Source organism: Acanthochromis polyacanthus, chromosome 4 (genome assembly GCF_021347895.1).
Source record: "Acanthochromis polyacanthus isolate Apoly-LR-REF ecotype Palm Island chromosome 4, KAUST_Apoly_ChrSc, whole genome shotgun sequence".
Classification (NCBI taxonomy): domain Eukaryota; kingdom Metazoa; phylum Chordata; class Actinopteri; family Pomacentridae; genus Acanthochromis; species Acanthochromis polyacanthus.
In genome coordinates this window covers 38,085,472-38,099,527 of record NC_067116.1, presented here as the reverse complement: position 1 = coordinate 38,099,527, position 14,056 = coordinate 38,085,472, and the positions used below count along the sequence as shown (strand labels likewise).

The following is a 14,056-nucleotide window of genomic DNA, read 5'->3' as shown; positions in this document are numbered from 1 at the left end:
AATGGTGCGTTTAGGACTAATCAAGGTGAGTGCTGTAGAATTAAGGAGCGTAAAAACAAAAACATAGTGATTAATTAATTAATTTTAATGAGAATGTATGTAAATAGATAAACATTATAATTTCTAACAGTCTTTTATACACTCAGTACATTTGAGGTGTTGTTGGTACTTTGACACATTAGTGTCAAAGTAGTGTCATGGCCATCAGTTTATTAGATTTTATCCTGATAATGACACCATGTTCAACTTATTTCAATTTGAAATTAGTATAAAATGTGAGACAGGCAAAGTAGGGTCATCCCACTTTCTAACATCACAGTGAGTGCAGGCGCCTCGACCTGTTTCTCTTAAATTGTGTCTTACTTGTGATGATTTACAAAGTTTAAATTATATGTAAAGATGTTTCTTGACAAAACTTGTTTGCATTCATGTTATTTAATAGTATTTTGGTTGACTGGCCATGTAAATAGTCCATGAGAAGAGATTCATGGTGGCCAGGAGAAAAACTTTACCCATAGGTGAAAGTCTCATAACACAATACCCATAAATAAATAGGTAATAATAATTATGCAAAATCTGCTGTCTGTGTTGCTGACAAGGAAAAAAAAAAGAAAACATTGGAAATGCCATCTGTTGTCCAGTTATAGTTCATCTAACTACAGCAACTTGCAATAAAACATTAAAACGTGTTTTCATTGCTACTTAGCTACCTGCTGTCATAATTTATTCGTTATTTTATTGATTAGAAAGGTCACACTTTATATATAGAACACTGCACGTATCCTGCTGCAAGACTGTGAAACAGAAACATCAGATTTTAGTAAACAAATCAGACTATTAGGAACTGTGAAATAATATCCCAAAGTTTTTGAATAGTTGTTTTCGTGTCTAGAGCTTTCAAACATGATCAGAAAGATAGATAAACAAAGCCAGGGCTACATTATTTTGATTATTATTAATATTATGCTTACATTTCTTTAAAAAATTAACAAAAACAGATGTGGGACTACTCATGACACATTTAGGGCCACAGCCTGAGACACTCAGCTGGTGAATGGAACTATATTTAAATGCTTGTGTGACACTGTGTGCTTGCTTGAGGCAGAAATTTAGTTTTTTATTTGTTTTAGGCCAAATACGAAAAAATGACAAAGCAACTGTCAATAACTATTTCTTGACACAGAGTGGCATTTTACCACACATATCTCTTACTCTCTCTGTTGTGATACAACTATTTACCAAATATAAATACATGTAATGAACAAAACATCATGCATTCATTGATTAAATTACCAAACCTACTATTGATCACTGAATAATCAGTTTAAATGGTTCTTTAAGAAATAAAATGTCAGTAATTTTAGACTTTCAAATTTGAATATTTTATGGTTTATTTACTCCTGCATGATAGCAAACTGCATATTTTTGAGTTTAGGATGTCATCTTAGAATTTAAGATTCAAAATTTTCACCACTTTCTGAGATTTTATAGCCAAAACAATTAATCAGTTAATGGAGAAAATCATCTAAAAATCAGTCAACAATAGAAATACATTTTATGCTTTACTTTGTATTACTGACTGTGGCTGTTCACACATGTTTTACTGGATTCTGTGTGTTACAGTCCTAATTTTGTGAAATTTTACAGCATTTGTTTAAATCATTATACTCATATTTTTGATATATTTAGCATTGCAACATGTTATATGACTTACAAGTGCACTTTTTATGTATTTTGCAGAACTTAATACACATGTGCGCCTTCTTCTACTGCGTTTCTTTCCTAAATGTTAATGTGTATCACAGGCTCCAAAATGACCCAAAACAATACTTTTGTTCCCAGACTGAAGCTATCAAACAAGATTAGCATATCTGAACGGATATTGCAATTTCGTTGTACTTGTTGCAATGACAAATAAAGTTCTATTCTATTCTATATGCGCGTTTCACAGACTACAAAAACATCCCAGTGGATCTGCCCCATCACCATCTCCTCAGGGCTTTCCTCAGACCACAGAGGACCCTGTAGTGGCTGTAGGATCAATAGAGATAAGGCTGCCAAACTTTCTGTATGCATCCAGTGTACTGACCACAACAGGTATCTGCTGCCAGCTCCCTCACAATGCCTGTCCGTTCCTGCGGTACACTGTGTCCTCAGGGTACGACTGCTCAGCCAGCTCTTGAAGTACACCAAGAAACACAAACACATCATGTGACAAAGCTCGACTATCTGGGCCACTTCTGTTGACACTGTGCTGCTGTTGTGGGAATTTCTGCGGCTCTCCTTTTGTTGTTGCAGACCTGCTCAGGCTGAATTTATAATAATCACCACTGAATGTCAGTTTACCACCCACAGAGACCTTGTAGAGGTTCAAACCAGGGAGATAATAGTGCAGGCCATCTGTTGCTTCTGAACGAGTGCTCTAAAGTTTTTCCCCCTGACTCCAATTGCTCCGTGAGGTCTGCTACACGCAACAAAGAAGGCAGGGGAGCAAGCACCTTTAGCATGAACTCACAGAACAGGTGCAGAAATTGATGTAGGAACAAAGGTCCTTGCCACTCGGACAGCTCCACACACCAAGTTGGTGCCATGGTTTGTGTTTGTGCAGTATTAACCCCAGAGGATACATGGAGGGACAAGAGTAGACATAGTTTACTGCTCCACACAGACCTCAAATTGCTTATTAAAGGTATTTCTGAAGGGTTCAAATAAAAGCTTCTCCAGTGAGAATGAAGCGAACAGACTACTCGTCTTATATGACCTAAAAAAAAGGAGTGTGGGAGGCTTATTTCGGATGCTTTGGGACTAGATAAGATGATTAAACTTAGATACAGGTGCCACAAAATGTATGTTACCAGATCCTATAGGTGCAGATATTCCAGTGGGACCAACCCGCTTTTTAGATAAAAATCAATTTTAACCCAGTTTTACCGAGCTACTGCATTTCCAGTTCTTAGTCCAGATCCAAAATCCTTCTATTATGAAGCAAATTCACTTAAAAGAACTGCAGCAAATCCATCCATCCATTCTCTATATACCGCTTTATCCTCACTAGGGTCACGGGGGGTGCTGGAGCCTATCCCAGCTGACTCGGGTGAAGGCAGGGGACACCCTGGACAGGTCACCAGTCTGTCACAGGGCTACATATACAGACAAACAATCACACTCGCATTCACATCTACGGGCAATTTAGAGTAACCAATTAACCTCAGCATATTTTTGGACTGTGGGAGGAAGCCGGAGTACCCGGAGAAAACCCACGCATGCACAGGGAGAACATGCAAACTCCATGCAGAAAGATCCCAGGCCGGGATTTGAACCGGGGATCTTCTTGCTGCAATTATTCATTGCAAATATAAGTAATTAATTTTAAATGAATTATGTACTATTTCAACATTTGCATCAATAAAGGAAAAATGTATCACTATTTTGGAAACACGGTATATAATCAATTACAAGCCCTTACATGGTTATAATATAAAATACATTTTATTAACCCTTTGATGCACAGTGTGGGCTAGGAGATAACCATTTTCCATTGGATTTGGGTCACTTTTGATTCATTTTGTGTATCAAAGGGTTAAATAAATTCATTTTTTTCTCTAACGAATGCAAAAAGTTTAAGTATATTACAACAAAATCCTAAAACACAACTAAGAGTGCACATTTAGACTAACAATGCAATTACAGCTATACTAGACTGAAAAATCTGGCACCACCTAAAGGTTACTTGTAAAACATGCGCCGCACTGACTTTTTTTCCCCCCTATCATTGTAGTTAGTAGCTACTAGCTAATAAATTATATGACATAGAGCTACTGGTATTCAGTTTTTTCCACCCTGTTATTTTGCTGTATTCACCATGTCCAGAGGGCGTTACCAGAACAAAAAGCCAGTTTTTTGGACTTGTTAACGTAGACAGTGGGTGTCTAACTAAAAGAATTTCTCCAACGAATACAGACCCCCAAATTACAAAATTTCAATCATATTTTTATTGGAAAATTATTGAAAACAATGTAAGAATTAAAAACATAGGCATTGGATAGAATATGGCTAGTACTCAAGCTGAAACTGTGTCCTTACAGAGTGCTTTAAATACCAAGCGTAGAGATACCTACATAGGATAGCTAAAATAATACATATCACACTTTTACTAAATTGACTTTATAAAATGTCACTGTACAATAAAGGTTCAACGAGTGGCAAATCTATACAAACATACTGTGAAGAAACCATTTAGTAGAACTATCAAGACAAATTAAAATATAACAAAATAAAATAAATTCTTTTTTTCCCCCCCCGATATCTGAAGATTATTGAAAGCCTCCAAAAGTCTAAACATGATTTGTAAAAAGTAATACATCAACAGGAATTCATATATTACGGAACCTGAAAAAATATATCAGTTAAATGTGAGTTTATAAAGGGAGGCTACAACTCTTACAGCCACCAAATGATAGAAATTCCAGAAGTATTGAAAGTTTGCTGAACAGAGGCATCTTCTGCACTATCCCAAAACAATGTACACTGCCAATTTGTAGAACGAAACATTTCAATTATTATTCTGTGAAAATAAATTACAAGAAGTCTCTATTTTCTTTCCTACTATGGATTTTGTGCAAAAAACATATCTACCATGAATTTATTGTTAGCAACCCAGGTGAGAAACTATTGTACAGGGAGTCCACTCAGTAACTTCCATGCATGAAAAAAGAGCATCCATACAAAAAAGGCAAGATGTAAAATATTTACCAACAGTTACAAAAATAGCAACATGAATAAATTAATTTCTTCTACATTTCTTTACTGCCCTCTCCCACTCCCCCTATCTAACCCCGTTGTTTTTCCAGTAAATGGAAAAGATTCCTGGCAAACATAGCAAAGGCTTCTTTATATCTGAGGCAAAGAAGCCCTTTTTATACATTGCCATGTGTCCTTCACTCCTCCAATCACGAGTCCAGCCCTGCCTCTGTGCCCCACGAGTGTCCTTACCATCAGAGAGCGTGAAATACATGTACAACAGCAGCTGCAATTGCTTTACAATGTTTAAAAATGCAATAGCAGACAATCAGGAAGAAATCTTGACAAACTAATCAAGTGGAGGCCCAACTGTCACCTGTTAAGATCCTTTGAAGCTACAGTGGTCTGGATAGCAGGTTGTTAGGCATCAGTTTGCTGCTTGTGATAAATTACCAGCTACAGCCATAAGCGAGACAGGAGGCTCCTCATAGCAGGCTTGCAAGGCTGGTGGTCGGGCCATTCTGGGCTTGGATCTGGACAGGTGGAGGGCCATCAGTCCACTGAAAAACAGACAAGACACACTCTAATCAGAGCACTCAAAAACACAGAATAAACCAGTGTAAACATGTGAATCCATATGACACTAGAGTGAAAACTGGTCAAGTATGACACATACACTGATGAGGTTATGCTCAGGGAGGCTGCAGGCAGCGATGTGGTCCTGGAGCAGCTGCTGGGAGAAGTTCTGGTGCATCTGCGCTGCTTCATGAGCATCCATGGTGTTCCCAAGAGCCTTGTTCAAATCTACGAGCAGAACACATGGTCAGAGACTACAAACACAGCTTGTATCTTCACCCTCTGAAAATTAAAACCTATCTACAGGTTTTTAAAAAAGCAGATTTTAAAAGAGGAAAAAGACACCATTTGTCAGAGCCAGAAACTGTAGAAACTCCCAAAATGTACGGCTTTTCTGGTTTTTGTATTTGCTGCTATAACACTAAAAATGTCCCCGCTGTGGGATCAATAAAGTATCCATCCATCCAATCATCTGGTCCTTGAACTACTCATCTGTGTAGAAACCTAACCAAAGGAGTGCTTAAAATAACAACACTTCATCAAAATCCCTTTATTCTACGTGGTTGATTGAAAAATCTGCCAAAAACAACAGTTTGAACTAACCAGATTCTGTAAAAGAATTCTGCACTTCTTGTTCTTCTAGTGACTCAGCTCGGACTAAGACTCAAGTGGCAAAAATTCAGGGATTTTTCCACTGAAATGGGCTGAATGCTTAAACAGAGCAGATAGGAGACCAGTATGGAAACAAATTAAACATCTCAGTAAAGTAACTAAAGTGTGTGCAGTCACTATTTTTTCCAATATTGCCAACACCTATGGGGAGTTGGAAAATTGTTAAAAATCTGAAATGAGCATGTTCAAATTCTGTTGAAATAAATCAAAGAATTTCTTTGATTTATTTCAACGGAATTTGATAAAAAATCTGAAATGAGCATGTTCATCAAATTCTGTTGAAATAAATCAAAGAAATTCTTTTGTTCTTTTTTAAAAATGATCTAAAGTCATACAATTTGCAAAAAATACTTTCAACTTCTGTCTACTTCTAGCTGTTGTGGAGTTGTTTCCATAGCAGTACAGAATTTCTTTATTGCAGTTGTAAATGAGCCCACAGTGAGTAAAACTGTGCTGGGAGCAACAAACAAATAAACAAAAAAAAAGGCTAGACACTGCTTGAGGGTTAAGAAATTTTGTTCTAAAATAAGAAATGTATTGCCAACTTTTATTCACTCACAGCAGAACGTCTGCAAAGCTTTTAATTTGAGTGTTAAGTCGAATGAAGAGAGCGTAAATAATGTTTTACTGGGATGATGGAAAGAATAATTACACACCTTTCAATAGTGCTGAAGACCAGAGCTGAACAGACATGTCAGGGATCTTGCTGGCCAGCTGCATGGCAGGTACAACCATGTTGTTGCTTTCCTAAGGAGAACAGAGAGCGTTTTCAGGGATCGGTTACAGGTCATTACAAACACAGATTCTCATTTATAGACATGCAGAAAATTTAAATGGTGTTAAAATATGCTGCTTTCCAGTCAGCCATACAAAAATCAGAGTTACATGTTTGTATCATTCAGGTGTACAAGAGTAATTAGTGCTTCTCAATTCATTTGTGCACAGAAATCAACTATTCAACACAAATGAACAATTTCTTCCAGAAAATGACATAAAACATACGACTGGTGTAGCTACAATCATCTGTCAGGGAAGAACCTGCCTGCAACCATGCTCAGTGCAGAGATGGCCACAAATTACTGAATCATTTATTCGATACTTTAAAATATTCATATGTATCTTGAAGTCCGTCTCTGCTCGTCGTTTTGCTTTGCCTCATCTAACACACTGCATCACATGCATTTCTGTGCTGACCAACAGAACCCTCGTTAACCAAAGGTTCATTGACAGGACATGAGGCCAATATTCATGCAAGTCTGACCAACTTCATTGACTATTTAAGGTAATTATATGGGTAGTTTTATGAATCTGGATGTTTCATTACAACACTGCACTTCTATTTTAAGCAGTATGTATAATAAGTCTCATAAATGAGGCCCCAGTCACGCATCAAAAGAGGTGAAGAAGGTTGGCCAAGCAAAACATTTAGTCTTCAACTATAGAAAAGATGTGACCCTGTTCTTCCTTCCTGTTCATGGTCCAGTTGTTCTAAGTGAAAGTCAAATTAGCTTTAGTGTGAGCGTCAACCTTATTTGCAAGATATTCAGTCTTACTCTGTGGTTGCCCAGTACGTAGAAAATGTGTCCAAGCAGAACCAGAGAGCAGGCGGTCAGTCTGTTCAGATCCTCAGCGTTGGACATCTTCAGGGTTTCTCTTAGGAAACGTCTGCAACACAAACGGAATTATGTAGAAGTGCAGAGTGGATCTGTTGGTGTGTTTGCATTAAACAATATGACATTCATCTTACTTTGCCTCATTGTAGCGTCCTTGAAAGAAGGACAGGAGTCCCCTGATGTAGAAGGCGGCAGCGCGCAGGCAATGGGAGCTGAATCCAAGCAAAGTCAGCGGTTGGATATTTAATAACTGGATCAAAATTCTTTGCTTTAATAGCATGTCTGGTGTTACATATACAAACTGTAAAACTCTTATGCCATCTTACCTTACTGGGAAATTATGGTCTGGGTTTATTCTCTCTAGAAGGCTGTACAGCTGGAGAGGAAATAAAACAGTAGTTGGTTAAGATTTACATCTATTCGTAATGGTTTTATTTAAATGATGGTTCTTGCTTATATCCATGAAAACTCTTGCTCTGTTCTTAAAACCAAGATAAGGATCACATACATACATTTATTTTTTTTAAATTAGAAATGAGTGGGGCATTTTACGTATGAAACATGAACTTGTTAGTGCTCTCTGGTGGACATGGCATGTCATTGCAACCATTTTTAGGCAATACCAATCATATCTGATATTTCTACAACTATTTCTTGTTAGTCTTTGGCTGATATATATATATATATATATATATATATATATCAGTGCCACTCTCTATATATGTATACACACACACACACAGATGTAATTGTCCTAGGCCATTTTCCATGCTGATTTAATGGTCAGGTACTGAAAAGAAGTAAACTACAAACACGAATAAACACATTAACCACTTAGTTTAGAAGTGGGTCACTGCATTTCTAGTTGTAATTTGGAAATGGGACCCATCATTACTTAACTAACCTCCTGGTGTCGGTTTCCTTCCCTTATGTAGACACTGGCCAAGTTGGTTACAATGTACGTCCACAGTTCCTGGTGTGTGGTGAGCTGGAACACAAAGAGCAATTTTAACATGCTTGAGTCAAGAGGAAACAGCGGCTGGCACATAAGAGTAGAAGAAGAGAGAAAATGAGACGAGAACAGTAACAGTATGAGGATGAAGCGAAATCACCGTGCACTCACCCGCAGGGCTGTGGTGAACTGTGCCTCTGCATTATCCATGCAGTTCACAGAGATACAGTACAGACCCTGGAATAAGAGAAGGACAAGAGAAGACATTAGGCTAACAATCAGAGACATCAATTTCTCAACAAATCAGGGATATAATTAATTTGTTTAGAGAATGCACTTGGCATAGATACAGCTTCTATGGCAGCTGTCTGCTTTGGTGTTTTACCTTTTTATTTAGTTCTAGTTAGGTTCATAATTTAAAAGGTTAGTTAAGGCTTTTTCATGAATTTTAGTTTATTTTCATCCACAAACAAGATAAATGCTTGTTTATCAATGCAGAACAAACGTAATTCAAACTATTTTCTTACTGTTCTCACTTTTGTTTTGTATTTATCCCCTAAAAATTTAAGGAACTCCTTTGAAGTGTGATTTCATCAGTGTAACAGTTTTCTCAAGAAGAACTGGTAGAACTTTGGGATGATTAAAAAATTTCAAAACAATTCCTATTTTTAGTGTTATTTGCGTGTGTGACCATGTTTTGAAACGGTGTTGTTTGTCTTAGATACTGCTGTAACCCTGATCACTTTCACATAATCAAACGCAGCTATATTACTTTTACAAAAGGCTTCGGCTGAAATACTCACTAATAGAGTGTGAAGCTGAGCAGCATGGTTGGTGAATAACCTGGGGGACTGTTGGCACAGCTGACACACCTGTGAGATCTGGACAGAAAGAACAAACAGTTAACCGACCTTAATTCCACAAGCTCATTTAAGCATGCAAATTCCATTTTTGTGAAATGAAACAGAGCTAAGCTTTCAGGCTTGATTTATTTTTTTTTATGATGTCACAAAATAAAGGGGAAGTCTGTAAATCTGGAGCAATACTATTGACGTTTAGCGAGGTAAGAATAGCCTGCTGTCCAGGTTTACTGTCCCTCTCATTCCCGCAGTCCCTGCATCTGTTAAAATTTGTCGAATTTCACAAAAAGTGTATTGCATTACGAGTGCATGCTCCACCCTTAAACACAATAAAAGTCAATAAACGGCCATGGAAACAGACACAATGTACCTCTTGTAATGCTGTGGCCTTGTGGCCCGTGACGAGTCGGCACATGATGATGTGCTCCAGTAGAATGACTTGAAAGGTAGAGAGGATGGGGCTGCAGTCCAACACTACAACAATAGAGAAATATATTGTTTTTTAAATGTAGCAACACAGGCGATGCAAAAAGATTTGTTTCACAGTTTAAAAAGCATAGCCTCAGTTCACATGATCAGCCAAGATGTAAAATTTGAACTCACTTTTTAGTTTCTCTAGTTGCATAAGAGCCTTGTCTGTGTACTTCTGAGCTTTCTCCAGATAGCCTGCTTGCATGGAGTGCATGACTGTCACCTGTAACACGATGAAATAAACATGAACATTTTAAAACAATTCCGAAAAAGTGCATTTAAGAAAAAAAAGAAACTTGTATGATTTCTCAAACACAGCATATGACTGTACTAGTGAGAGGCAGGGGTTTAAGGCCCCCACTGTAATTGAATCTTTGCAACTCTGTAGCTACGATGGTTGGCGTTTATTACAAAGACATAAGATGCACCTTACATGCAACCTCAAAGGTAAACAAAAAGAAAGGCTGTGGTAGTAAGTTGGACAATCTAGTGTGTGCTATTATTCTAAACAGAATTAATGCTTCTGAGACAGTTATGTGACCTCAGCCTGTGATTGCCATGCTTTAACTTTTAGATATTGCAACTTTTAAGGTCTTTTGAAGCGAGGGAGGAAGAAAAGCGGTATTACCAAATATACAAGGACACACATGTGCTCCTTGGGCAGCCAGTGGAAGAGATCAGCTGGGTTGCTGGGCAGAATCTCATCATCGTGGAGTGTAGAGATGGTCTGGATGCACTGCTGCAGCTGCTTCAGACACGGCTTCACGCTCTTCACCTGAAGACACACACAAACATCGGAATCAATCCGATATTACCTCCTGTTAGCTTCCTACACACAGACATCCTCCCTATATCCCTGAAATCAAAATATGAATGCATGCTGATCAAAAATGTTATCGAGTATAACTCTTCTACACTGGATTTCCTACCTGCCCAGCATCCAGGTAGTGTGTGACCTGTAGCACTAGGAAGAAAACCCTCAGAGACTCCTTCTGGATTGGGTTTCCCTGCCAGTTTTCCACTATAGTTCCGCACAGTGTGAGAAGAGGATGCACCTCCCCAAGCTTCCTCTCCATTAGCAGCAACTAGAAGATTAGAGAACATTTCAACGATCAAAACAGAGCAAAAAATACTTTCGCTGTTTATACTGTGTTTTTTTTAAACTAACATGGTAATTACTGCTGTATATGAAGGCGTCATCTATTGCTATATCTAAGGTTTGCAAGTGGTTATGCTACTATTGTGTAACAACACTAACAAAGCAAAAGTATAACAAAAGACTCACCATTCCTTTACTAAGGAGAAACAATGCCCTACAAAAGAAAGAAAATCACAGTCACTTATTTACTATGAACTTTCAGCACAGAGTAAATTGTCGAGGTCAATACCAGGTTTAAAAAGCACCCAAAGCTGCCTGAATGCATCATTTGTGTCACCATCGACACATGCACACGAGATGACAAACCGGTTTTTATACAAAGGGACCATCTTGAGTTTTTTTTTCTTCATTTCACTAACTATTACATGATTTATCAAACTACACTGTGTATGACAATCTAATAAGTTTCACATTCAGATTAACATCTGAAAAGCAGCTAAACAGAAATTACAGTTGATTGCACAGTTTGATCAATTTTAATGATGCTTCCAATATTCTGCAGCACTTCTGGTACTGAAGTGAGATAGTGGGAATGCCAGGTTAGCAACAAAACGGACTTGCTGTTAAGAGTTTCATAGTCCACTTATATGTGGTTTGGGACTTATCTGAAGACTGCAACGCTTCCCATGCAAACCCCTGAGGAGGGTGTAATGACTCAGAAATTATTCATACTTCTAGTTTAACTATCTATGTATTATATTTGTGAACACCAGATTAATAGACATGTTTAATGCAATTTATAGTGTCTGATGCCATCCACTTAAAGCCTGAAATCTGCAAACAAAGCACAGGGTGACATTACCTGGTATATTCTGAGCCCACAACTCGAGCGTACTCAGCTCCAACTCCCAGAAGGTCACATGCTGACACCAAGTCTTTCTCCAGTGTATGAAGTTGCTGAAAGAGACAAAAAAGCAAATTGTAGTCATCCCTTGGGACTCCTCTGCTGTTTGGAAACAAATTCCAGATTGCAGCAAAATCTAGTTTAACTGTGAGCAATTAGCATTTAGATCAGCTATCAGAGTTCTGCAGCTCCACTACTGTTTGACCTGCATGTGAGAATAACTAAACACTATCACCCCTACAGACACACATTCATGCTATTGCAATAATACATACCGCCAACTGGAACAACAATCTGCAGTGCCAGTATGGCGTCTGTTGTGAAATCTGGATGGCTTTGCGCAGCAGGGGTTTTGCAGAGTCCACCAAATTCTGAAAATATAATAAAAGCAAGCAATTAAGTTTTAACACAGCAAGTGCTTTACATGCAAAAGCAAAACAGATACAATGTGTTTAGGATTTAAAAAAAAATACAAATTGTACAGACAATTAGAATCAGGATAATTGAAAATGATTTGACAAAATTAGAAAAAAAAAGCAAAACCAAACATGCACTATAAAATAAAACAGAAACTAGTATAAAAAAATAGCTTACTTTTGAAAAAATAGCTTATGTTGAGGCAAATCTAAGTTACAGCTGGAGATGGTTCCAGCAGTGGGCACCACAATGACTAAACACATTTTCACCTTGTATGGTCTGAACTGTGTGCACCATTGACTAATCAGTCCTTGCAGTTCTTACAAAGCTACAAGCCTTGTACTCAAACAAATGTGTCTTCAATGAATGTTGGGCCCTGACCATTCAGAGACTTGTAGACAATAAGTAACACCCAAACTCAAATTGAACATATAACTGGAACTCAGTGCTGGAATCTAAGAATTAGTCTGACATGTTCTGGCTTCTTTGTGTTTGTCACTTTCCAGTGAGTAGAATTTTGAATCAAGTGCAAATTTCTTATGGTCTTATTCGGTAAGTCTGTACAGTCCATTCTACAAGTAACAAAAGTATGAATTGGTTTTAATAAATCTTATTTGAACACAAAATTGCTTAGTTTTAGTACGTCTAGACTGCAGAGTAAGGATTTAGTTACAGATATGATATGGCTGCTGAAGGATCAACAAATAGACTAGAACGAGATAAAAGGATCAATAGCTGATTGTAAATAACAAATACCATCACGTATCACCACGAAATACACGTATTGTACTAGTATCGTGTGAATTTCACTTTATGATAAGAGTAAATGAACGCATGCAGTTAAACTTGTTCCCCACAGATGACGATATAATTACATTGACGTTAATTAAAATGTCTTACCTGTTGGCAGAAGAGTTCTGACAAAATACTGGCAGCTTCAAACTTGACATCTTCAAATTGAGGAACTTGTTGAGATATATACCACTGCAAAACAAACGAAACAAAATGTTGGCGGCGCTACAGCTGCTATTATTTTGAACCAACAATAATCCCATACAGTAGCTTATTTAGCTAACATCACAGACAGAGGGAAAGTCTTCGATTTGCTACGAATATCTATCAAACAACCAAGCAAATAACACGCTAAAATATTCCATTTTAAACATTTTTAATAATTTAATATCCTACAATGAACAGCAATTTAAGAACTAGCGTCGTTCTCTATTTTCGCTACTTGCGGCCTACACCCGTCCGCTTCTCCGCAGCAACCCCGCTCTTTCCTACTTCCACCGTCCCTCACCGCTTTCTCCAGGTGGCTGCGGGCCAGCTCGCTGTTCTTGGTGTGGTGGTAGAGAACCGAGCCCAGCTGAAGATGTGTCCGAGCCTCGATCCTCTGCGGGGGCTTAAACTGAAATACGGCCTGTAGGCAGTGCACGCAGAGTCGTATTTTGGGCGGACTGGAGGTTCGAAAATGCTCCGCAAAGCCGAGAAGGGCGAGGTACCAGCGCTCCGGGGCCTCTACGTTTGACGCCATTTTCCCAGACAACAACAAGTTTTTCAGCGCTATGGCCAGACTCGCTGGTTGCCAGGTTCGTCGCGTAAAACCCCCAACTAAAGCATCCAAAGCCTTATTCATTCCAATTTTTATCCTTTTTTCCTTTTTTGCAAACATTTAATCATGTTTGACACACACTTACAGTGGTAAGAGACAGAAATTGTACAATATAATGATCTATTATCATATCTACTGTG

At 38.1% G+C, this 14,056-nt stretch overlaps 1 protein-coding gene across 1 annotated transcript; it reads right to left on the bottom strand.

Moving 5' to 3' along the window:
• Positions 1-3,969: 3,969 nt before the first annotated feature.
• Positions 3,970-13,877, bottom strand: LOC110949679 (MAU2 chromatid cohesion factor homolog). Its single transcript, XM_022191851.2, has 18 exons — positions 13,605-13,877; positions 13,205-13,288; positions 12,163-12,258; positions 11,846-11,940; positions 11,170-11,197; positions 10,814-10,969; positions 10,513-10,659; positions 10,017-10,107; positions 9,784-9,887; positions 9,357-9,434; positions 8,725-8,790; positions 8,506-8,589; positions 7,928-7,977; positions 7,736-7,813; positions 7,542-7,653; positions 6,645-6,735; positions 5,417-5,544; positions 3,970-5,300 (listed from the first exon to the last, which is right to left on the bottom strand). The coding sequence occupies exons 1-18, from the start codon at positions 13,836-13,838 to the stop codon at positions 5,226-5,228; spliced, it is 1,797 nt and encodes a 598-aa protein (XP_022047543.1). The 5' UTR covers positions 13,839-13,877; the 3' UTR covers positions 3,970-5,225.
• Between the last annotated feature and the right edge of the window lie 179 nt (positions 13,878-14,056).

Bases quoted from the DNA above. Each gene is read 5' to 3' on its own strand.
- LOC110949679 (XM_022191851.2), bottom strand. From the start codon at position 13,838: ATGGCGTCAAACGTAGAGGCCCCGGAGCGCTGGTACCTCGCCCTTCTC. The intron at 10,660-10,813 runs GTAGGAAATCCA...GTGTGTCTTCAG, and splicing joins ACTACCTGGATGCTGGGCAG to GTGAAGAGCGTGAAGCCGTG. The intron at 8,590-8,724 runs GTGAGTGCACGG...TTTGTGTTCCAG, and splicing joins AGTTCACCACAGCCCTGCGG to CTCACCACACACCAGGAACT.